Source organism: Fusarium redolens (assembly GCF_020744475.1).
Source record: "Fusarium redolens strain MPI-CAGE-AT-0023 chromosome Unknown BKA55scaffold_17, whole genome shotgun sequence".
Lineage (NCBI taxonomy): Eukaryota > Fungi > Ascomycota > Sordariomycetes > Hypocreales > Nectriaceae > Fusarium > Fusarium redolens.
The window spans coordinates 1105863-1130732 of NW_025763680.1; the positions used below are offsets into that span (position 1 = coordinate 1105863).

A 24870-nucleotide genomic window follows, 5' to 3' on the forward strand; every position below is an offset into this window, starting at 1 on the left:
TATCGCTGACGTGTTGGTCCTCATCCAAAACGGCCCCCAATCCATGACGGTCCAGAACTGTTGTTGGTTGTACAATCAGATGTGAGAGGCATCCACTGCGACGTCACAGCCCCAAAGCTAGAACATGCAAGGCATAACCCAAGACCTTCTAGAAGGAAGAAAAGAATCCTTCCATTTTGGTGATCTCTACGCCCAGCCTTGCAGCGATTGCATAAGAATCGCCGCCCGAGTACATCTCCCCAAGGCTTAGCTCTACAAATTCTGCTGCCTGTTCCTCAGGTGTAACCGGGCGGTGGCTGTAACTCTAGTTATTAGGCTAACAGCATTTCTCCAATAATATGCATGGTCCCTGGTGTACCCCGCAGATTTGTTAGTGCACCAGCAAATAAGCTTGGAGAATACTCGGATCATCGGCATGATTTACCCTTGTGATCATTCCGCTGCTTTCCTTATCCAACCAGTCACACACGCTTTTGCACTGCCTCGCTTGTCCACAAATGATGTAAACGCGGAGAACATGGCAAGATCGAGGGGTCTTGCATCGCGGCACAGTTCCGTGATATAAACTGCCAAGTTTCCAACTCAACAAGACAATTATCAACAGCAATCAACCTCATTAATCCAATCAAAGAGTATTGCTGGTTATAAATTATTATTATAAATTATTTTGTTACCATGGCTGCCCCTCCGGCTTATCAGGCCGTGGACGATACACCTGCACCCGGCCCAGATGACCTCACAGCACCATTCACAGATCTTCACATCGACACCCTCCCCCATGAACCAGACTCTAGTACCTGCCTCGCGCACCTCCGTCTTCTCTTCGCGTTTGAAGCGCTAAAAGAAGACATTGGCTATACAGATGGACTCTGGGGATTATGGGATACTCGTGCCGATGGAAACATTGTAGTCCATGAGAATGGCGACGTTGACGAACATCCTGCTGCAGGGGAGTTTAACCATGAACTAGACGATAAGAAGAAAGCGCTGAGTAAAGTGCGTGAGAAACGATGGGCGTTGTTTGTCGCGAGGGCTGTTGATCGGTATGAGGCGTGGTGGAGTTCACTTCCGAGGGAGTTGATGCCTTTGACGGAGGGTGATATGGGCGATAAGAATTCTCCGTCTTTTGCGCAGTTTCCGGTTGGGGAGTCGCCTCGTTGGTGGGAGAAGAAGGCTCTTCCGCCTCTTGGTAAGTCGCATTGTTGGCCTCCGTATGATGGTGCTAACAAATTGCAGACGTGTTGATGGTATATCACTCTCACATGTTGAACCCCTACAACTTCCTCGAAGACTGTATCCGCCAAGGCCACCGTCAATTCTGGCAGTCCGGAATGCCATGGAGTCTCGTCAATGCTGCAATAGACGGTTCATTCAGCTACAACGTTTCCGACGACGACAAGGCACGCTGGGTCGCCCAAACAGGTCGTCAATGGGACAACGTCGACGACCCCCTCGTCAAGACCATCGCCTGTCCTAACAAGAACTGCGCACAACCATTCGACGTCCCCTGGACTACCTGCGGTCTCGACGAAACACCCAAGACCCCAGACCGACCGGGTCTAATGGGCGCTGGCTACGGCGATATCAGGTTTGAGGCTCGCTGCCCAAAGTGCAATACCCGCATCACCAAAGAAACCCTCAGCGTCGTCAAGTTCTGCAAAGACGCGGATAACGTCATCTTCAAGAGTCAGCCCATGCCTGGAACGATGCTCTGGCCTAACAGCGGAACTCCCGTTCCTATTACTGTGCACAAAGGATCTTTATTTGACCAACGCATGTTTCCCAATCGTATGATTCAGCATGTTCTGCGCCTTCAGATCCAGAAACTTCTTGATTCACCGGACCCTGAAGATCCGCCTACCATGGAGACTGTTCGCAAGATGATTGAGTCTGAGGCACTTCTCAAACCAAGTGCTCTCGCCACTATCCACGGCGATGTCGCCAGGGGACGAATGGGCCTTGTGCCAGCGTTCTCAAAAATCTGTGTTCGGAAGATGATGTCTCGCTACTGGGAGAACTTCAGCCCCTTTGCTCTCGATCTCTGCGGCGCTGTGATGCGACAAGGAATCTTTGCCGAAAAGATGTGTAAGCTTGATTGGCTACACTCTCCCACCGCACGCGAGACCATGGACAGATGCTGTTTGAAGTATAATCGCTTCATGAGAATCATCGCCAAGAATCCCAAGAAGACTGCCGTTCCTACCCTCGATGTTGATCTTGGCTGGCATACCCATCAACTCATGCCACTGTCGTACTTCATGTACACAACGAAGCGAGTGTTCAAGTATGTGCGACATGATGACAAGATTGAGGATGAGAAGTTGAACGATGGATTTGAGTGGACGAGCAAGATTTACCAAGAGATGTTTGATGAAGTCTACTCTGAGTGTACCTGCTGGTATTGCGAGAGCGTGAGAGCCGCGCACGTCACATCAATTGGGAGAGTTCTCAAGCTCTCCCACAGCGAGAAGAGTAAGTCCAACAACAGACCTGAAGAATGGTGACTGACGATTTTAGTTGCCGACAAGTTTTACGAGTCTGGAGCTGCAGATATGTGTCCTCCTGACAACTCAGCCCATATCTCCTCTCACAATGCAGTCCGAACATCAAATGAAGGTCTCGTCGCAGCAAGCCACGTCGAAAAAGTCCAAAATAGACTCCGCGAGGTTCAAAACAAGCGTCTTGAAGAGAACTACCAAAAGGCCTGCAGACGCGCCGAGAAGAAAGGTCGTAAGCTTCCCCCTAAGGATCAATACTATGATCACTGGGGTTATTCCTACTGGAGTACGTTGCCTTCCCATTTCTGGAGATTGAATATTGACTGACATCTGTAGTGTACGGACCTTTTATGGCACCGGTTGTGTTTGTCCCTGTGGCGTACGCCTATGGAGCTGCGCCTGGCTGTGCGGCTGGGAGTTGTGGAGGTAATGCAGCTGGGGGAGGATGTGCGGGTGGTGGAGATGGTGGTGGTGGATGTGCTGGGGCTGCTTGTTCTGGAGGAGGTTGTTCTGGAGGAGGAGGATGTGGCGGCGGTGGTGGATGCGGAGGAGGTGGTGGAGGTTGTGGTGGAGGAGGAGGTTCTTAAGAAGTTCATTAGTATACCAGTGGATGAAGAACTTGGTTGAGAGAAGAACGTCTGTCTCGAGGAATACCCCTATATGAATAGACAGTACTAATTCGACCTATGTTACGATGACTTGGCATATCCCATCACGAATATCCCCAGTTCGTCTCTCTACCTCCCTCAAATTCCTCAAGCAAATGGCTCATCAAACAACCACTTCCCAATCACCTTCTGAGCCTCTATCAACTTCAACTCAGCATCTCTTGAACACTCTTTATCCCCGTGAAGCTTCTCCAAATTCTCATACTTATCATACGCATGAATCTGATCCGGAATCAACAGCCATTTATAACTTCCTTCCTTAGTCTTCATCTCAAAAGAATACCTCTCATCATCCAGTATCAACTCCCCTTTAGGCCCAGGTGCCTCTCTGCCCACGGTCTCATCTCCAATGTCACGGTCCGTCAGTCCACAAATCATTCTCCATGATTCCCCCGCCAGCATGTCAAGCTCACACGCAAGAAAGAACATATGTGGCGGGAGTCGATCTTTATCGGCGTAAACAGGATTCAACAGTGGATCATGATGATCTTGACCAGGTAGAGAGTACGCTGCTTCAAAAACAGGCGAAAGCGCAAACAACATATCCATCGTCTTTGCGCGAAACCCTCCAAGTTGAGGTTTCCACTGCCGAGTCTGCATCTTGTACTCTCGGCTCACAGACATATCAACCACTGGATACATCGGTACAGCAGTCTTGATGCGTCGCACGCCATCTCCACTGCCGCACATACTCGGGAGTTGGGATACAGAGAGCGCTAGGTTGCCACCAGCCGAGGAACCCATGATTGCGATGCGGTCTTGGTCAATTGGTAGCGATGAGTCGGAGAGAACTGCTAAGACGAGCGCCTCGAGGTCGTAAATTGGGGTTGGGAAGTGCACATGCGGTGCTTTAGAGTAATTCAGCGCGACGACGAGAACAGAGTGCATGTTGGCGAATGTGTAGTTGAAATGATCATCGTCACGAGGATCACCCATGACGAAACCGCCGCCGTGGATGGTAAGCATTGTAGGAAGTTTTGTTTGAGAGTTTTTATCGAAGCTTTTGGGAAAGAATATTCTATTACTGTTAGATTCTGTCAAAATAATGAGTTAACGACATACCGTATGGGTAACTTCGGTCGACAAGCGTAACCCTTTGTAAGAGTCGGCCCGTTGGCGGGTGTGATGATCTTTTCTTTCAGCGAAAGACCATAATTCGAAACAACGATAAAGACGCGTAACGCGTAAGCTATAATTGAGCATTTGATGGCGGTTAGTTTGGGTAGTGGCTCTTTGAAGCGCCGATGGGCTGCCTCGAGGGTGATTTTATCGTCTGGCATGATGAGGAAGCGTCAAACCCAGTCAATCAACTAGATCGAGGAGAACAGCCTTTGAGGGAATGGATAGTTGAGTCTATTCTATGCATGAGAGGGAGGACGTGCAGATTGGGATAATAAGTAGTTTCTCGTGCCCTTCTAGGTCCTTCATAACCGAGCACGCCTCGGGATGGGAGAAAGCTTATCTTGGTTCGTTAGAGGAAATAGCTCCGTTGAGGCTGCGAAGTAGTACGCAATTGATCATCGGGGCTTAGGGAGGCAGCAAAACTTAGGACCTCTATCCTAAGTGATAAAAAGACTTAGGTAAGTTTAGTATATATTAGCAGGCCTTAACACCAGTTAATTTTAGCACCCCAGTTTAACGTCTAAAGTTTTCTTGCTCCCCACATGTGATTTCATAGGAAAACTAGACCACTAACTTATAGCACCTGTGATTCGCAGGCGAAATTTAACACATTCATATATATAAAAATAGGAGTCAAAAGAGCTGTATTATACCCCATTGATACTCATGTTCATACTCTGCCTAGAGTATTCCATCGCCAGCTTTAACAAACTAACAATCCTCGGACTTCTCAGATCCCGACGCTAAACCCCTCCCAGCCCCGACATCCCCGAGTCCTCCGCACCCGAAACCACAGAGTTTCTCGCTTCCCTCTACATCCTCCACTCCCCATCATCATCGATATCATGGCAGAGCTACGGAAATATGCATGTTCAATGTGCGCCCGACGAAAAGTAAAGTGCGATCGCCAACATCCCTGTTCAAATTGTCAGAAAGGCCGAGCAGAATGTAGCTACGAAGCGCCTCTTCCGCCGAAACCGCGAAAAAGAGCTGCTGATGAGGATTTGCTGGCGAGGCTGGCGCAGTATGAGGCGTTGATGAAGAAGAATGGTGTGGATTATAGTCAGCATGCTAATGTTTGGGTGTCGTCGGTTTTGGAGGCGAAGAGTGAGGATGATACGTCTATGACGGTGTCGGATGCTGCAACGGAATTGTAAGTCATTCTGTCCATCAATAGTTTGCATACTGATACTGATATATGTAGATGTCTTTGGTCAAAGCTGAGCCATGAGGTATGTAGTTTCGATCAGGATGCATGGCTTTCACTGACAGTATAGCTCAAATATCCTCCCATGTTTTCACTACGTAACAAAGACGACCCTTTCCTTCATCCTTCACTACCATTTCACTTCATGATCTTCGACCTTCAATCGAAAGCCTACGAGAATCATCCAGAACCGAAACAAATCTTTTTCTTCTGGCAGACCTTCGTCGAATGCGTCAATCCCCTCATCAAGATTGTTCACGTCCCAAGTCTACAGAAACGCATCCTGGAAGCGACTTGGGATCTGGCAAACGTACCCAAGCCCCTTTCAGCACTTATGTTCTCCATATACCTCCTTTCGATTACTTCACTGTCGTCAGAAGCCTGTCTGGCATCTTTGGGCGAGGACAGAGGGACATTACTCACGCGCTATCGAACTGCGACAATACGAGCTCTTGCAGGAGCTGACTTTCTCACCACGAAGGATCTGGAGACTCTTCAGGCCATGGTCCTGTTCATCTTCTCAAATCCAGAGATCGAACTAGCCAGTACTCTGACAGCCGTTGCCATAAGAGCTGGACAGATGATGGGCCTACACAAATCAGACACCGATACAAAGCTCTCATTCTTCGAGAAAGAAATGCGCATTCGACTCTGGTGGCAGATAAAAGGTCTGGACTCGCGAGTCCGAGCAAGTTCAACACCTGGAATCAAGCTAGCAAGATCCGAATTCGGCGACGTTCGTCTTCCCTTCAACATCAATGACACAGAGCTTCATCCAGATATGCTCGAACCCCCCGTCCAGCACACCGGGCCAACAGAAATGGTCTGCGTTTTGATGAAGTTCGAAGTAACACAATGGCTTCGCTCATCTCCCAAAGCAGCCAAAGTCTTTGATTGCATCGTTCCAGGCTTTGGAAGACCAGGAGGGTCAACAAAAGCCGAAGACGAAGCTATCAACGAGCTCGAGACGATTTACACAGAGAAGTATCTTGCTAAGCTTGACAGAGCTGTTCCGTTTCATGATCTGACGTATGCAATGGCGAAACTAGCTATTGCGAGAATGCGTTTCAGGCTACATCATCCTAGGGCTAAAGCAGCGCCTGGCGATGGAGATGTCTACATGACGAAAGAAGATAGCGATATCCTCTTCAACGCAGCGTTGTCATTCTTGGAACTCGTTAACGTGGGTTTCAAGAGTAAATTCTCTTCTCAGATGTTTACTCATCTAACATCTAACTACCAAATCGACGCTTGGATCTACGTTATCAGTGAACTTCGCAGACGACCTTCCGGACCGCGAATAAATCTGGCTTGGAAATTAGTGGACAGTTTATACACCGATCATCCTGAACTTGTGGATTCTGTTGATAATTCGTTGTTTACTGCTCTGGGAAACTTGACTATGGAAGCTTGGGAGGCGAGACGGAAGGCATTAAGTGAGGGTGAGGCTGTACTGGCTTGTATTGAGCTGCTTTGGAGTAAGAGACGTGTTGGAAATGGTGATGCTGAGATGTCGGGGAGTGTACTCGATGCTTGGGATTTTAATGTCGGGGATGACTTATTGGATTGGAATTATTGGAGTGACTTTGTGCGCTTTTAGCCTTCAATTGTAATACTTATGACACCAATGAAGTGAATGATTAGTAATGGCACAGGAATTAAACACATTAGCATTGTCGTATATCTGCAATCATCTCCGACGTTTCATTTTCATGGCGTACATGCACCTGGTGCGATGTCACACTCCCGCAATCGCATCACGACAGCATGAGTGGCAACAAAACGAACACGTTACGACGGCCGTTCCAGCCTCAAAAGGTTAAAGATTTTTCAGAGCCAATAATCAAGCATGCCACAGTTGAAAAATCCTGTCTTGAAGACGCCCGGAACAAGGGTCTTGTCGCATTAGCGTAGTTCTCCCCGCAAGCTAATGATCAGAGAAGAGATGACAGTTTATTCCATTATAGTTCATTCTTTCTATCTATCTTGAGGTTGTAAAGTTCTAGAAGAAGAGAGTGACACGGCAGATGCAGGTAGTACCCGCCAGTCCATAATTACCTGCATAATACCACTTCCAACAAGCATAAGAGAGACAAACACCTCAATCGATCCCCATCTGCAATGCCACTAGCCCCACCTGTCACCCTCCCGTCACTGGATAGCGTCCTCCGTTCATGCATTTCAGCGCCTGCGGCACAGAAGCAATTTGACATGTCATGTAACCCCTCAAGCCTCGTCAACAAAGACAAACATACATAAAGATACCACCGACCCCGCACGCGTGAGTGTATTTTATTTCTTTGTGCTGAGAAACAAAACATAACGTAAAGATGACGGCTCAAATTGAGGCTGTATGTTACTCACTGTGATGTGATCGACAAGTGCTAATCTTGGTAGGAACCTGCGTTGGATTTGGGGGATGATACTGAGAGTAACTTTAGCGCTGATAGGTATGTAGCTTGGGAAGGGTTGGGATTATGCTGACCGTGCAGTGAAACTGAGTCAACTGCGTCGATTACTTCGAGTATTTTTGAGAACAAGTATTTTCAGGGAAGGACTTATGCCAATCCTAAATATGGAAAGCACTGGTAAGATACCCTTTAGTGGGCACGGTTGGTACTGACAGGTCAGGGCTCCCAATGACGAAGAACAACTCGAAGCACTCGACCTCATGTAAGCCCATCTCCAAGCAACGTAAGTCTAGATGTCGGCTAACTATCTTAGCCATCATTGGTTGACATTGATGCTTGATGACAAGCTCTTTCTCCCTCCCATCGGTGACAATCCCCAAGTAAGTCCCATTATCACCAAAGACTCCCGTCCTCACACAGCCTAGAAAATCCTCGACATTGGTACAGGAACCGGTATCTGGGCCATAAACGTGGCGGGTGAATACCCATCAGCCAAAGTTATTGCTACAGACATCACTCCGACCCAACCAAGCTTCGTCCCCCCAAACGTTGAGTTCCAGATTGATGATGCTCAACTCGAATGGACTTTTGAGCCCGAGTCCTTCGACTTTATCCACATTCGATATCTTCAGGGAGCTATCGGTGATTGGGACAGGCTGTACAGTCAGATGTACAAGGCTCTCAAGCCAGGTGGTTGGTTCCAGCACATAGAGCCTGATCTTCAAATGCTCTCACAGAACCCCGAGATCAAAGTCGACGACGACCAGTACGTCCCCATCCCCCCCCCCCTTCACCACTACTAACCAGACTTAGTATTTTCACACGCTGGGCAAAGGTCTTCACCCAAGTCGGCCAAACAATCGGCTGCACATTCGACTTCTCAAACGGCAAACTCTCAACCCTCGCCAAAGATGCAGGTTTCGTATCGGTAACACCCCAAACTCACAGGATCCCTATTGGCAGGTGGCCAAGGGATAAAAAGAAGAAAGATCTGGGAACTTTTGTGGGATTATCGTTTAGTCAAGCCCTTGATGGTTTCGTCAAGTTGCCGCTCTGCGAGATTCTCAAGTGGTCTCCCGCGGAAATGCAGCTCTTTGCGGCGGAGATGAGAAAGGTCCTTATGAACCCCAAGACGCAGGCTTTTGGCCATGTGTAAGTTCTCTGTTGTGTGCTGGGTGAATTGGGAAGCTAATGAGTTGTAGATTCAGCGTTTATGGGCAGAAGCCTGAGAGGCCGAAGGAGAGTACCCCTGCAGCGGAGTAGTATTTCTTATTGGGATATCGATATTCCGAGACGGAAGATATTTGAAAGACTTACGAAGTTTTATGTTGTTTCACTGAAAGGCTGATATTATGTCGACATACTCCTCGATCTTGTGACAAGCCGCGTATCGCGAGCTCCTTCTCTGAGCCTGTCTAAGAAGATATCCTATCCATGCAGTCTTCGCGCGAGAGAGATAACCCTTTCGACTTTAGCCATGGTGTAGAGATATTCGGATCATAAGGCAATTGCACTACCACCCTGTCCAGCCGGATTTAAGTTCCATTTAGACACTGAAACGTCGAACTTGCTCAGTATCAAGGAACAACTAAAGGAGACAGGCAATAAATCGAGAGACGAGTGGTCTTCTCCAGACAACATTGTATCTTGACTCTATTTTGTGTTGTTTTCTCCAAGTTCTATGCAAGCTATTCAAATGCAAATATTATAGTAGATCTTAAACACTTCACCAACCCAGCACCTGTCCAAACACCTTCTAAGCAGTGTTGTAGTACATCTCAATCTTCTTAATCTTGAACACAGCGTTCTGCTTAGGAGGTCCTGCACTCCAACCCTTATCACCATTAGACCAGTTATTCCAGATCCAAGGCCCAGGAACGTTAGGGACATCCTTCTTAGTAGACCACTGCTTAACACCATCAACATAAAATTGAACAAGGCCCTTGGTCCAGTCAATTCGGTACTCGTGCTCGGTAGTAGTAGGGTTTGAAGGAGGAAGAACAGGCTTGTGAGATGGCTCGCCGTCGCCATCGTTATCTTGGTTCGTGAACCATAGTCTTCGAATGCCGTCGTAGTTGGACTCGGACTTAGGATCAGAGAGCCACTCGATGTCGGTCTCTTGGCTGTCGGATTGGTAGAAGAACATTCCTGAAAACATTAGTATATTGTCAATTGAGATGAATCGGAGATCGTACCATTGCAAACACCTGCAGGTTCGCTGAGTATAGCTGTCGTTCGGACAGAAGCGTACTTGATATTCTCAATCTCAGTCGCAACTTCAGCAGCCTTGTAGGGCTTGGACTTTTGGCCACCAGGGACCGTCAACTCAAGGTACCCATTGCGGACCTTGACACCAGACGAAGTGAAAACATGGGTCTTTCCAACGGGATAATCGCTCGAGTAAAGACCCTCAGGAAGAATCTTTCCATTAAAAGTCCAAACCTTCTTGTTGGCGAACTTCGTCGCGCGGTCGACGATGTAATGACCATTCTCCAACTTTGGCTCAGGGGATCGCTTGGTAGTGCATCCTTTCGGCGAGGCATTGGCCAGGCCAAGCACAGTGAACGCGACGGAGACGTATGAAGCGATATGCATGGTGAGTTCTAAGGAATATCTTGGCCTGAGTCCATCGTGACTTGGCGCGCATATTAAATACCAAATCCATTAATTCGAAGGATCGTAGGATTTCCGTCTAGACCATACTGAGAGGAATGTCTAATGTCGGACCTGGTTTAGCGGTGGATATCAAAGCTGAGCATTCCAGGGGTCCCCTGTATAGTAAAGTTTTCCAACATACCAGACGGCATTGCAGGAGTCTGAGCTTAGGTCCTGTTCATTTCTAGTGGGCCGAACCTCTGTGGCTGAGCTCTTTGTATTTCCTGTCTTGAGATTTTGGTTTGTTTGAGACTTTTTCGAAGGAATCAAGGTCGTTATGCTTCATTTCTTGGATCCATTGTATATAAGCACTAACGGTCTCGAAACAGAGCGGCGTGGCGGAGGCGAATAGAGGGCCCTTAATTTCCGGGTCAGCACTGGATTTGGAAGGTTCCTACTGGTGATTTTAAGAGTGAAGAATGCTGATGTAGTGGATTCCCGGAATTCCGTGCTGGGAGGCCATTGTTGGGCCTGGAATGTGGCTTCTCGGCCGATTCTAGCGAGAATTGGCTGCAAATGGCTGGACCCGAGATCGTAGATCTGTTCTAGGCTTTAAACACGCTCTTCAAGACCAGAGCCTCCAATACAACGTTGCATCTTTGATAAACTGTCGTGTTGAGAGAAGCAGACGTATAGCTACAAGCTACTAGTTATGGTCCTTTATGGGTCTTCTTTTCTCTTGGTCTAGCTAGTACTCTCAACATTTTGCTACTTGGAGAGGATATATAAGTATCTCACATCGACAAACAGTGTAGCGCCAGAACCAACGTTCCGAGATATACATTGACTCCATCCCATAGATGTTTTCCAGCCATTTCGAGCTTTCAAGTAGATTTATCAATCTGAGATATAAGAAATCTCTTTCACCTGTCGTGCGACCAGTATTGTGAAAACCGTCATAACCATGTTCTGGCATTGCTGGCTTGCTCTCTTTGGCGTTGGTCTCTTTCTTCGTTGGCTCTTTTTGCCTGTTCCCAAAAGATCTCCGTTAGTATCTTGTTTGGCTTCTATCAATTTGGCTCAGGTCCAGTCAATCCAAAACTTCATCATGTAGCTTTAGATCAACCGATTCAATGGAACCATTGCTCCCCGCTAATGATATTTTATCTCGCTATATCGGTAAACTCAATGCTTTCTGGTACCACACGTCAAGATCATGGCCGGTTTCAACACAGGCGCTGTGATGCCGTCTTTCGAAGCAAGTCCCTGCCAGGTCGAGCGTAGCTCCTTTGCAATTCGATCATGTTCCCAAAATCCGTTGAGATAGGAGAGGAAGGCTAGTTTTGCCACAAAAGACCTGCCGCCTCTAACGTAGAAATACCCCAGATCAAAGTCTGGGAGTAATTCCTCATCGTCGTCAGCAATGACCTTGAAGTCAGAGGCTGATGTTATGGGGTGATCCTCTTGTCTCGGTAACCACTGATCCTGAAGGTATGTTGAAATTGCAGTGTAAACCGCCTTTACCGGTCGATTACCAGCAGCTACCCTCTTCTGTAGAGCCAGATGGAGGTCCTGCAACTGACCTCCAACGGGCCGTGGTATAGCAATACAATCGACACCGGTTGCTAAGACAGAGAACATTTCCAGTACAGGTGCATCCAACGTTGTCATTAGAACGGTGTCAACATGTCGACTAGCGGAAGCTCCATCACCATCTGTTGCGGCCTGGTACGAGCTAATACGAGAAAGGACTTCTCGACTCTCAGAGCAGACTTGAGAGAGAAATGAACCTTGAGAGATTGATATAGACACGATCTTTGTCGGGTTTCCGAAACGGCCTTCTATCCTCAGGTGTCGTTGTATGGAGATTAGGCACTCCCATATCATATGACGGATCTCGAGAGGAAGCCTTGAAAAGCACGAGAATGTTTGCAAGTCTCCATTTGCGGATTCTTTTTCGGAAAGATCCATGATGAGAATAGGACGTTTCCTGGAGTATGTGTTCGGTGCTTCGGATGATTATTGATAGAGGAGTGAAGAGTATAGCGCAGAGCGAAGTAGGCGTGGTTCGCTTTTATGTCTTTTACGAAAGGCTAATTTCTTTTCACAAGGCATGGCAAAGAAAATAAAGTTTTATTTTGCAACTTATGTGACCTTTATTATTGGCGTATGTAACAGGCTACATCAACCCAAACCCTGATCTTTCAATCCTCATTAGCTACCAACTGTACTAAGTTCTGTGGCCTTAACATGAAGTCAAAGGACGTATCTCAACTTAACCTTCACGCACAATGCGCCTGATAAAGTGACATGATGTTCGTAGCATAGCACTTCTTATCATGTTTAGTTTGAAAGAGAGTTATCTTTGGCAATTCAGCAGACAGGACATAATTTGCTTATGGTTAATTGCCGACGGACTTTGTTGATGTTTCATCTTGGGGGGGAGGGGGGGGGGGGGGGGGAACCCTGGTTTTCTGGTCTTTAGAGTTTAAAGTTAACCTTCAACTTTAAAGGCAACTACCTAACGTAGCTCGAGAAACATCCATGAAAAACGCTTATCACCGTATATTACAAACGACCATAGGGCAACTCGCGTCTCACCTAGCCGCATCGGTCAAGTGTCGTAAGTCTGCCTTACTCCAGAGGCTCAGAATCTGGGCAAAAGGCCGACCGGGGATATTAGCCTAAAGGATAGCCCGCTTATCTCGAGAGCAAATTCTTATTGACTCCTCACTTCATTGTAGAAGCCTACAATCATGATCGCCGCCAGCACCAGGCAAGCAATTTCGAGACCGCGCGGCCTGAGCAGATTCAGAATAGTCTATTCTTCACCGCATAAGATGAACGGCGTATTCGAGTCCGAGTATTACGATTGCAATCCTTAAACTGTGTCTCTTTTGCCTGATTCTCAGCCTAGAACAGAAAGTCCACGTAACCCCGCGATCCTCCTATGGCCATCCGCGTTCAACCAGCCAATGGCAATGGTGTCAGCCTGCTTAAATCTCTAAATACCCTTGAAGGAAGATTCTTATTTCCTATTCAATGCTTTTCAAAGTGGCGCTAACATGGTTCTACCTCGTGTTTCGAACTCGTGAGGGGTACCGCCAAGAACTCGACCAGTATAGGCGAATGCGGCGCAGTGTGTGAAGGATTGCCAGGATTCGAGAGTTCCAAATGCAAGCATGCAATACGAAAATCTTCCAAGTATAAATGGTAATACATAGTACGTTTAGAAGCTTTTGTCTTGACATATTCGCTGCATTGTCTGTCATCGATAACTCAGTATGCATTTTCAATCTACTCTTGCTCTCGGCCTTTTGGCCAACTCTGTGGCAGCCGCTGGCTTTGACTGCGGTACCTCGGGCTCCAGCAGTGGCTTCAAAGCTATATCAAAAGACCTTGCAAACGACCACCTTGAGATCCGAGGACAACATAAGAGCGTAGAGATCAAGACCTACGTCCATGTCATTGCAGCAAGCAAGAAGGAAGAAGACGGCTATCTCAGTGCAAGTCCTACCGAAGCATTTGCAGCATGTTTACTGATCCTTCCCAGCAAGCCACTGTCAAAGAACAGATGGATCTCCTGAACAAAAGCTACAAGCCATGGAAGTTCTCATTCAAGTTGATAAAGACCACCAGAACCGTCAACGAATCTTGGGCGTACCCCATCGGCAGCCCAGGTAGCGACGACACCGAAGGTGATCTCCGAGCCGCTCTTCGAGAGGGAACTTACAAGGATCTCAATCTTTACTACATCGTGGACATGCCTCCCGGTGGAAAGTGCGAGCTCCCCGTTCCCAGCCCTAATAAGGAGCAAATTCTCTACGATGGCTGCCTCATGAGGCCTTCAACGCCTGGCGAGACACCTCCCAAGTTTAATTTTGTAACCGTTCACGAGGTTGGTCACTGGCTTGGTCTAGAACATACCTTTGAGAATGGTTGTGAGGAGCCTGGTGATTATGTCGATGATACCCCTTATGAGGATTATCCTACCGACCCTGACACTTGCCCCGAGCCGGGTCGCAACACTTGTCCTGACAAGCCTGGTCTGGACCCTATTGATAACTTCATGAACTATGTTCCTCCGTAAGTACAATCATTAGTGATATCAGAATTGGGCTGATTGCTAATGATCTCTAGTGACTGTGGTCCTAAGCGTTTTACCCCTGGGCAGGCTGAGCGTATGCACAAGCTTTGGAAAAAGCTGCGTGCAAACTAATACTGTTGCATTGAGGAGCGCAACTGCTGAAATTTGGACGAATAATGATGATGTGATTGGGAGCGAGGAGTTGGGGATAATGGGTGAAGAAATAGGAGTCAAGGGCGAGACCGGAGGCGTGTATTTACTTCGATACGGTGAGTATATATTAAAGGACGAATTTACAATAAGTGTCTTAAGTGCTTCTGGTCTAAGAGGCCGCGAGACTGGTGATGTCCTTCTGTTATTAAACAGTGAAGTAAAGCTGATAAAACATACCCGGATAATTAAAGGAATATATACAATGTAAGGAACTGTAGACTAACAACATTGACATAAAAAGCGGCGTTTAAAACTATCTGAGAAAAAAAATAACTTAACCTCCCCATAATGTGGAAATGGACTAGTTATACGCAAAAAGAAGAGGTTGCGGTTTATGTGGATCGAACACATGACCTTCAGATATCGAATGATTGAAGTTTAACTTCAGTCTGACGCTCTCCCAACTGAGCTAAACCCGCCGACAGATATACATTGAGTTCAGTAAGACGTCCATCAGCTGAGGTCAGGCCGGTGCCGATAGAATATCACTACCCTGGATGACTACTTCTACAACCTTGACTTCGGGAGATAAACATGAACATCGCATCACTATTATAGTTTCCGCCTTTGGCTTAGAGCATATCCCGATCCACGTTGCAATTGGCCTTGAATACGATTCCAGGAGTGCATTTTGCTCATAGCGTCCTTACTCCCTTAAGCGGTCGAAATCTTGGGAGTGATGCTCTTATAACCTAGCCTCTCGTTACGGCTGAGGAGCCTGACTCTTTGGCCCCCCAACAGGCTCCAGTGGCATGTTTGGCCAGTTCCAGTTCCAACTTGAAAGAACACCGTCAAAGCCGCGTAAAAGAGATTACAACAATATTTGGACTAAGCTGGGTAAAGCTACCCCCCGGACCGAGCAAGAATGGCAGACAGATAGGAGTCGTCATGACTGTGACTCTGCAGAATGAATACCCGACACCGTATCTCGACTGCTCGAAGGGACAGCGATCTCTACAAGGTTTTATTCGTGGCTGGATGTCACGTCGATGCGATTATTCACAGAGACAAGTCTCAAGCCTATCACAAGCTACGGGAGCACCTGGGCAACCCTTCTATCTGCGAGATCACGCTTGATAGGTTTATGAGTTCAGTGACGAGACTGGTGAGGAACCTTGATGTCCTATAGGAGAGAGGTCTACGGCATCGGGTTTACAAGTTAATCGTGTTCAGTGAGTGGCGCAGCCAGGATACCTTCAATCTACACGTATTAACAGGATCAGTTCCGTTGCAGTTATCGAATCTACGCCAGTTTGGAGAGCATTCAGCAAGGTTCCGAAATTCTTTCACCACATTGAAACCGCAACCAGAGATCCAAAGCTCGCTTATTCTCTACATCCCGTTTCTCCTTCATCACATATGCCCTGATCTCAGGGACAAACATTTTTTTAAATACATATAAGGTCTCCGACTAAATGCGAAATTAGTTACCACCAGATATGCAAGGCACTCGACACCTCCGTACTGGGAGAAGATGAGCATCGTATATTCCGCCAGGTGCTTGAGACCAGGACAATGTTTCCACGCCTTCCCCCTGCACCGTCTATCGAACCACCTCTTCCTCTCATGTAACACTTTCTTCTTCTCGAGATATCTGAGCGCATGCAAAACGACATAGATATCTCTGCAAAACATCTGCGGGGATATCATCCACCTCCAACTTGGTGGAGCGGAGCTGAAATGTTCAGTTACCATTGGGAGCCTATCCATCAGACTGTTGCAGACCAGGCAATGGACTTGCTAGTACGAATCTCCTCTTACGAGCACGCCAGGTGCTAATGTTGCAGGCTTCGTTGGATCATTTTCTAAAAGGAGAATATCCTCGAGCAACATTCCGTGTCATACAACATAAGTCTGGTAGTGTGACAACACCTACAGGGCAATATCAAATCGTGATTCCAGTCATCCAAGAATCGGCAGAGCCTATCAAGGTCTCGATAGGCGGTTACATGCTTGGTGAATTTTGGATCCCTTGGGGAGATTCGGTGGTATTTATACACCAAGACGTGTTATTGCTCCCAGAACGCGTAATTAATTATTATTTTATTCTCTTATATTAAAGACTATATTAAAGAGGAATACTAAAGCCAATAAATACCTGGCTATAAATTATACTTTATTAAAAATAGAAATAAGTAATTTTTATATTTAAAAGTTAATTAATTATATATTAAGTAATTATTTTATAATATTTAATATTAAGCCAGTTAATAAATTATAAAAAGTAAAAGATAATTATATTTATTTTAATTTATACTTATTTTATTATATAATATTATAGTTTAATTTCCCTAGTTTAAATTACTGCTTTTTTATATAATAGTTATAGTTTCTTAAGAAATATACTAATTTATATTAGGTTTATATTAGTAAATTTATAAGGCAAAGGCTAAGTAAATATTAGATGTTATATTTCTTAATAATTAAATAATATATTTTAGGCATATTAATATAAAAAGGTTTTATAAATAGTTAATAAGCTAGAAGATTTAAAAGTATTAATAATTATATTTTATATATTAAATTAATTATATAAAGAATAATAAGTCTTAAAGCTAAGTTATTTTTAAAATATTATATTTTTAAATTATAATATTTTAATATTTATTAATTTTATATAATAAGAATATTAATTAATTAATATAATATAAATACTTAAGTATTATTTTACTATATTTATTATTACTACTTTATTTTATAACCTAATTTAATTTATTACTAACTAGCTAAGCTAGTCTTAATTTATTAACCTTTATAGTTTTTTTCTAAATACTAAAACCTTTATTTTTTAATTTAACTTCTTTCCCCTCTTTTCCCCCTTACTTCCCTTCCTTTACCTTATAATTACCTTTATTTCTTATAATAAAATATTTATACTCTTAATTTAACTAACTAGACCTTACTTTTTAACTCTTTAAACTATATTAAGTATATAGTATTATTACTAGCTAATATAATATTATTAATAAAGGCCTACTATTATAATAATATATTTATACCTTTCTTTAATTAATTAGCTAGGCCTTTTAATACTTTCTTTTAGTATTTAATAAATTTAATAAGGTAACTATCTTATATAATACCTTTAATTAGTATTTAATAACTAAAGATAATAAGATTAACTTATTATATTAATTATAATTTATTAAGATAAAGTAAGTATTTACTTATAATTTTATAATAATAAAGGTTAAAATATAAGCTTTAAATCCTTATAATATAAATATTATTAATATTAATTAATTAAGTAATTATATATTTATTAATTACTTTAATTAAATAATTATAGCTAGGTTAATTATTATTAATAATAATTATATAATAATATATCTTAAATAATAAGAGTTATAATTTTAGGCTTATTTTCTTATAAAGCTTTATAGTTATTATAATAGTAATAATTATATTAAAAGGTTAATAATAAAAAGAGAATTTAGTTTATTATTAATAAGGGAAATATTTTCTTTATATTTATAAATTAAGGCTACTTATTTAATTAAATCTTAAGGTTTAAGGTAATAGCTATATAATCTATTAACTTAATATTAAGGTTATTATATTTTTTTTTTTAGTATAATATATAATGCCTTATATTATGTTTATATTAAAAAAGAAAAATATTATTATTATATTACTTTATATATAGCTATGGCATTACTTCTCTCTTAATAATATAAATAAGTCTTTTTAAGGCTAATACCTTATATAGTATTTTTATAAAGTATATATAATAGTTAGGGTTTTAAATAAGGAAACTAGTCTATATTAAGTTTATATTTATAAATTATATAAGGTATTATATTAAGTAGGTTAGTTATTATATCTCTTAATAATTAAGTAATACTTATTAGGCTTATTAATAGCTAGTAAGCTAAGTTTTATAAAAGGTATTAATAAGTATATTTTATATATTATAGTAATTATATAAGGAATAATAAATCCTTGAAATAAGTTATTTTTAAAATATTATATTTTTAAATTATTATATTTTAATATTTATTATTTTAATATAATAAAGATATTAATTAATTAGTTAAAATGCAACTAGGTCCCTTTTAAAGCTAGTGCCTTATATAGTTTTTTATAGGGTATATATAATATAGCTATTAAGGTTATAATATAATCTCTCCTCTTTATTAAGTCTTGCCCTTAAGACTTATTATTCTAGCTATTTAAATCCTTTTTTTAATTAGTCCTAACTTAGCCTTTTTATTATTATATTATATAATATTTAACTATATCTTTAAATAGTATTTTTATAAATCCTATTAATTTTATAAAGTTAATAAGGAACTTAAGTAAATTTATAAAGAATATAAGCTTATTATACTTATTAATTTTATTTATAATTTTAAAAATAAAGCTAAAATACTTTATATTTATTATTTTTATAAGAATAAATAATATTAAAAGAGAAGTAATACTATAGTTATATATAAAGTAATATAATAATAGTGTTTTCTTTTTTAATATAAATATAATATAAGGCATTATATACTATATTAAAAAAAAAAACAGAATAACCTTAATATTAAGTTAATAAATTATATAGCTACTGCCTTAAACCTTAAGATCTAATTAAATAAGTAGCCTTAATTTATAAGTATAAAGAAGATATTTCCCTTATTAATACTAAACTAAATTCTCTCTTTATTATTAACCTCTTAATATAATTATTATTATTATAATAATTATAAAGTTTTATAAGAAAATAAGCCTAAAACTATAACTCTTATTATTTAAGATATATTACTATATAATTATTATTAATAATAATTAACCTAGTTATAATTATTTAGTTAAAATAGTTAATAAATATATAACTGCTTAATTAACTAATATTAATAATATTTATATTATAAAGATCTAAAGCTTATATTTTAACCTTTATTATTATAAAATTATAAATAAATATCTACCTTATATTAATAAATTATAATTAATATAATAAATTAATCTTATTATCTTTAGTTATTAAGTATTAATTAAAGGTATTATATAAGATAGTTACCTTATTAAATTTATTAAATACTAAAAAAAGGTATTAAAAGGCCTAGCTAATTAGTTAAAAAAAGGTATAAGTATATTATTATAATAGCAGGCCTTTATTAATAATATTATATTAGCTAGTAATAATACTATATACTTAATATAGTTTAAAGAATTAAAAAGTAAGGTTTAGTTAGTTAAATTAAAAGTATAAATATTTTATTATAAGAAATAAAGGTAATTATAAGGTAAAGGAAGGGAAGTAAGGGGGAAAAGAGGGGAAATATAATAGTTAGGGTTTCTAAACAGGTAAACTAGTCCATACTAGGTTTATGTTTCTAAATTGCATAAGGTATAGTGCTAAGTATTATAAAGTATTATATCTCTTAATAATTAAGTAATATATATTAGGCTTATTAATATAAAGATGCTTTATTAATAGCTAGTAAGCTAAGTATATAAAAGTACTAATAAATATTATTTATATATTAAAGTATAGTTATTGCCTAATAAGGCAGTTATTAAGTAATTCTTAGGGTTATTAGTAATTCCTAAAGATTACTAGTATTTCTAATTAAGGCTTAGTAACCAGGTCTTAGTAATTACTTATAGAATCCCTTAATATATAGTAACTTTTTATAATTAGAAAGAAAATATAAGGTATATATAATATAACTACTTAGAATTATAATATAATCTCTCTCTTTTCCTAGTCTTATCTTTAAGACCTTACTTATTTATTATAGTATTAGTTCTTTTTTAATATATAAAACTTAACTCTATAATTATTCTTATACTAACTATATTATTTCTAGAAACTTAATATTATCTTACTAATATAAAACTTATTACCTCTATTAGTTATAAAATTATACCTTATTTTTATATATTAAATATTATATTAAATATATAATAAAGAATAGATAGAAGAACTATTTTAAGTATACTTATTAGGTAATATTATAATAGAAAGGGTATAACTTTAATTAAAGGTTAGTTATATATTTTCCTATATATAGTATTTACTAATCTCTAAGTAGTAGATTATTTAGTTTAAGAGAAAAGCATATTAAAGCTAATAAGGAAGCTATTAAAGAAGAGCTTATTTAATTATAATATTAATTAAATAAGTATCTATTAAATTAATATATCTTTATTATTAGAAGTATTTTATTTAATTTAAGGTCTAAAGGCTCTTAAATAAGATATTAAGATAATAAGTAAGTATAAAAAGGCAGAGAATTTAGTTACTCCTTCTAAATCTGCTATTATAGTAAAATCGATTAAGGCTAGTATAGTAGATCTTATTAATTAGTCTGCTATTTTAAATCTATCTTTAGTTTTTAATAGAAGTTCTTTAGGAGTTATTAGGCATTAATAAGGTGTTTTATTAGTTCTATATATTTTTGCTTTTTAAGTAGTTTTTCTATTTAATTAAATATATTTTTATCTATTAATTTTTTATATATCTTTAATTTCCTTTACTTTATATACCTTTAGTCCTGTAATTTATTATAGTTTATTGCTGATTTTTATATATATTATATCTATAGCTAATTTAAGTATTAAGATATAATAAATTAGGTAATATCTAATATTTAAGGGCAAATCTAGTTTATATTAATCTTCCCCTATCTTTTATCTAATTTTAACTAGTTTTAAGTACTTATAGTTTAGTTTATAACTTAATTAATCTATTTTAATATTTTTAATAAATAAGTAAACTATATCCCCTTTTATAAAGGTTAGTCCCTTTAACCTTTTAGGGTTATAGTATCTCTATATCCTTTTCCTAATAAATTCTAGCTTAATCTTAAGTTTATTATATATTTCTCTTAGTTTATTACTTATAATAATTACTATTAGGTTTATATTCTTAGGCTCCTAAGTATTATAATATATATTAAGTATAAATCTAATATTTATATTAAATAATATAAATTTTATATATTTATTATAGGCAGTATTATAGGCTAGCTAAGCACTTAGTAGCTTCTTAACCTAGTTATCTTATTTATAGTTAATATAATACTAAAGGTATTATTTTAATACTTAATTTATTTATTTTATTTAACTATCTGCTTATAGTCTAAAAGCTATTATAAGTTAATAATTAACTCCTATAAGTGCTATAAGTAATTACTAGAATTTAGAGGTAAATATTAATCCTTTATTTAATAGGATTTCTTTTAGTAATCCTTATTCCCTTATTACCTTATTATAGAAGATATAGGCTATAGTTTCTGTATTTATTGCCTCTTTATAAGGTAAGTAAATTAAGAACTTTATTAATCTATTTATAATAACTATAATACTATTATAAAAGATTCTATTTAAAGGATCTTTAAATAATAGTAATTTAGTTATAAAGTCTATTATAATTAAGCTTTATAGTTATTTTATAATTTTTATTAGTTATAGTGTTTTATAAGGTTTATATTATTATACTTTTATTTTAGTATAAATATTATATTATTTAATAACTTTTTCTATTACTTTTTATATTATTTAATAACCTTATTATAATAATTATTTTAAGGTTTTAGTAACTCCTTAGTATTTATATAATAGGTATATATAGAATTCTTAAATAAATTCTTATAGTTTTCCTAGGATTTCTTTAGTTACTTCTATTTATATCTATCCTAGTATTATTATCTTCTAGGTAAATTAGTATTTTCCCTTATTATTTTTCTTTAATACTTATTCTTTTACTTTAATAATACTAGTATTATAATCTAGTTATTAGCTAATTATATTTACTTTATTATTTCTAATCTCTTTTAGTAAATAATTATAAAGTTAAATTTATATAAGAATTCTATATAATATAGTTATTATCTATTAAGTTTATAGGTTATAGTAAAATATAAAATATTCTAGTAGTTAATATAGACCTTAACCTTATACTTACTTTTTATTAGATAGTATTTAAACTCCATAAAGTAATTAACTATTACTAGAAATTCTTTATTATAAATTAAGTAATTAAGCTTTACTTTATATAATTTATATAAATAAAAGGTAATAAGATATAGCTTTCTTTCCTTATTTCTCTAACTAATTTATCCTCCTAATATAAAGTTTAATATATCTATTTTTAGTTTAATTTCTTTTTTAAGGTTAAATATTACTAAGACTAGTTTACTAAGGATTACTCCTTTAAGTTATTTAAATACTTCTTAAGCCTTATTATTCTAGTTAAAGGGCTCTCCCTTCTTAATTAGTTCTATTAATAAAATTATAATCTTACTAAATCCTTTAATAAACCTTTAGTAGTAATTAGTAAAGCCTAAAAAAGCTTATATTTCTTTAATATTAATAAGTTCTTTTTATTTTATTATTATTAAGATTTTCTTTTTCTTTATTTAAATTTCTTTAAATATAATAATATATCTTAAAAGTCTACCTTTATAATATAAAAGTAACTCTTTTCTAGTTTAACTAATAGTTTAATATCTTATAATGCTTTTAAGACTTTATAAATATATTCCTTATATTCTTTTTTATTATTTAAGAAAATTAGGATATTATTAAAATAATATATTATAAAGATATTAAGATATTATTAAAATATATTATTAATTATTTACTAAAATATTATAAGTATATTAGTAAGGCTAAAGGGCATTACTAGGTATTTAAATAATCTAAATCTAGTTTTAAATACTATCTTCTATTTATCTCCTTCTTTAATATAAATAAAGTTATATACTCCCTTAAGGTTTAGAGCTATAAAGATCTTTTTGCCTTATAATTAATCCTTAAGTTCTATTATAAGTAGAAATAAGGTTTAATCCTTAATAATATATATATTAACTAGTTAATAATCTATAACTAATTAGTCTTTTTTATTCTTTTTTAATATAAAGAATATTATTAATACTATTAATAAGCTTAATTTTTTAATATAACCTTTCTTTAATATCTTATTAATATATTTTTATTAAACTTATAGTTCTTTTTAATTAAGTAAGTATAGCTTTTAAAATAGTAATCTTTTATTTATAAGATTAATTTATAGTCTTATTTATTATATTTAAGGACTTTTATTTCTAGTTCTTCTTTAAATAGTTTATTATATATTTAATATTCTTTTAGAATATTCTTAAGCTAGTCCTGGCTTAATATTATATTTTTATCCTTTTATAGATCTTATTATTTAAAGATACCTATGATTTCTAATTTTTATCTTTAGCCTATTTTATATTTATATTATACTCCTTTTAAAGGTAGTAAAATCTTTACTTTATATTAGTCTATACTTATCTTCTTAATTACAGATTAAGATCTCTTATTGCTCTTTATAATTATTTTACTATTACTATTAGGGTTATTAGGAAAGGTAATTTAGCCAGTCCTCTAGTTAATATATAGGTTTTATTATCTAAGCTAGTTTATTTTAAGGATAATATCTATTTCTTCTCTTAAAGGAATAATATTAAAACTTATTTTTTAATTTCTTCCTTTAATAAGGACCTTAAGGTAATTAATCTCTTAATTTATTATATTATTATTATAATTAAAGAATTACCTTTTTATATTAATAAGTTAATATAATAATTACTTCTTTTTTATAGTAATCCTAGCTTTATAACTATTTTTAAATTAATAAAGTTCTTCTTTACTTTACTATTAATTTATATATTTAGCTATCTTCCCTTAATTTAAGCTTATAGTATTAGGCAATTAGGTTTGCTATCTTATATAGCTCTTAAAGCACTTATTAGTTTAAGTCTTTCTTATCCTTATTTATTACTCTTTTATAGCTTTATTATTATAAAAGGTATATTACTTTTCTTAAATTTGTTTAGTAAAGTAATTTAAATTCTTTATTATATAAATACTATTAAAAATGTTTTTCTAGTTCTATATCTTGTTTATCTAGAGAAATTCCTTATCTGGATTATTTATTATTAATTAGAACCTAATTAAGTCCTTTCTTAAGGTTAATAGGCTTAAAGGGGTATCTTTCTTCTATAATCTCGGATTTATTCTTCTTGTTTTAGAGATATTCCTTTAGTTATTTATATATTTTTTAAATAAACTCTTTTTTTTTTCCTTTTTTATATTCCCTTAA

General features: G+C 37.5%; 7 protein-coding genes and 1 non-coding gene across 8 annotated transcripts; 4 read left to right on the top strand and 4 right to left on the bottom strand.

Moving 5' to 3' along the window:
- Positions 1 to 675: 675 nt before the first annotated feature.
- BKA55DRAFT_522037 (uncharacterized protein) lies at positions 676 to 3085 on the top strand (the record flags this gene model as incomplete). The annotated part of the gene is made up of 4 exons (XM_046188552.1): positions 676 to 1189; positions 1237 to 2472; positions 2518 to 2784; positions 2835 to 3085. 4 exons carry the CDS (start codon positions 676 to 678, stop codon positions 3083 to 3085), a joined length of 2268 nt encoding a protein of 755 aa, XP_046044812.1.
- Positions 3086 to 3220: 135 nt separating this feature from the next.
- Positions 3221 to 4633, bottom strand: BKA55DRAFT_667144 (Alpha/Beta hydrolase protein). Its single transcript, XM_046197812.1, has 2 exons — positions 4229 to 4633; positions 3221 to 4184 (listed from the first exon to the last, which is right to left on the bottom strand). Exons 1-2 carry the CDS (start codon positions 4444 to 4446, stop codon positions 3254 to 3256), a joined length of 1149 nt encoding a protein of 382 aa, XP_046044813.1. The 5' UTR covers positions 4447 to 4633; the 3' UTR covers positions 3221 to 3253.
- Positions 4634 to 5023: 390 nt separating this feature from the next.
- BKA55DRAFT_579849 (uncharacterized protein) lies at positions 5024 to 7145 on the top strand. The gene is made up of 3 exons (XM_046193920.1): positions 5024 to 5441; positions 5493 to 5520; positions 5566 to 7145. Exons 1-3 carry the CDS (start codon positions 5134 to 5136, stop codon positions 7093 to 7095), a joined length of 1866 nt encoding a protein of 621 aa, XP_046044814.1. The 5' UTR covers positions 5024 to 5133; the 3' UTR covers positions 7096 to 7145.
- A 560-nt stretch (positions 7146 to 7705) lies between these two features.
- Positions 7706 to 9530, top strand: BKA55DRAFT_579852 (S-adenosyl-L-methionine-dependent methyltransferase). Its single transcript, XM_046193921.1, has 8 exons — positions 7706 to 7846; positions 7893 to 7945; positions 7988 to 8083; positions 8127 to 8168; positions 8220 to 8286; positions 8332 to 8672; positions 8720 to 9058; positions 9109 to 9530. Exons 1-8 carry the CDS (start codon positions 7826 to 7828, stop codon positions 9167 to 9169), a joined length of 1020 nt encoding a protein of 339 aa, XP_046044815.1. The 5' UTR covers positions 7706 to 7825; the 3' UTR covers positions 9170 to 9530.
- BKA55DRAFT_742496 (concanavalin A-like lectin/glucanase domain-containing protein) lies at positions 9531 to 10749 on the bottom strand. Its single transcript, XM_046201506.1, has 3 exons — positions 10704 to 10749; positions 10102 to 10621; positions 9531 to 10054 (listed from the first exon to the last, which is right to left on the bottom strand). The coding sequence occupies exons 2-3, from the start codon at positions 10499 to 10501 to the stop codon at positions 9663 to 9665; spliced, it is 792 nt and encodes a 263-aa protein (XP_046044816.1). The 5' UTR covers positions 10502 to 10621; positions 10704 to 10749; the 3' UTR covers positions 9531 to 9662.
- Positions 10750 to 11494: 745 nt separating this feature from the next.
- BKA55DRAFT_579855 (uncharacterized protein) lies at positions 11495 to 12522 on the bottom strand. Its single transcript, XM_046193922.1, has one exon. It carries the CDS (start codon positions 12470 to 12472, stop codon positions 11687 to 11689), a length of 786 nt encoding a protein of 261 aa, XP_046044817.1. The 5' UTR covers positions 12473 to 12522; the 3' UTR covers positions 11495 to 11686.
- A 1125-nt stretch (positions 12523 to 13647) lies between these two features.
- On the top strand, positions 13648 to 14878 carry BKA55DRAFT_141421 (uncharacterized protein). The gene is made up of 3 exons (XM_046184896.1): positions 13648 to 14007; positions 14055 to 14587; positions 14642 to 14878. Exons 1-3 carry the CDS (start codon positions 13786 to 13788, stop codon positions 14718 to 14720), a joined length of 834 nt encoding a protein of 277 aa, XP_046044818.1. The 5' UTR covers positions 13648 to 13785; the 3' UTR covers positions 14721 to 14878.
- A 249-nt stretch (positions 14879 to 15127) lies between these two features.
- BKA55DRAFT_t274 lies at positions 15128 to 15220 on the bottom strand. The gene has a single exon. It is a non-coding gene; the product is annotated as a tRNA-Phe (tRNA).
- Positions 15221 to 24870: the final 9650 nt, after the last annotated feature.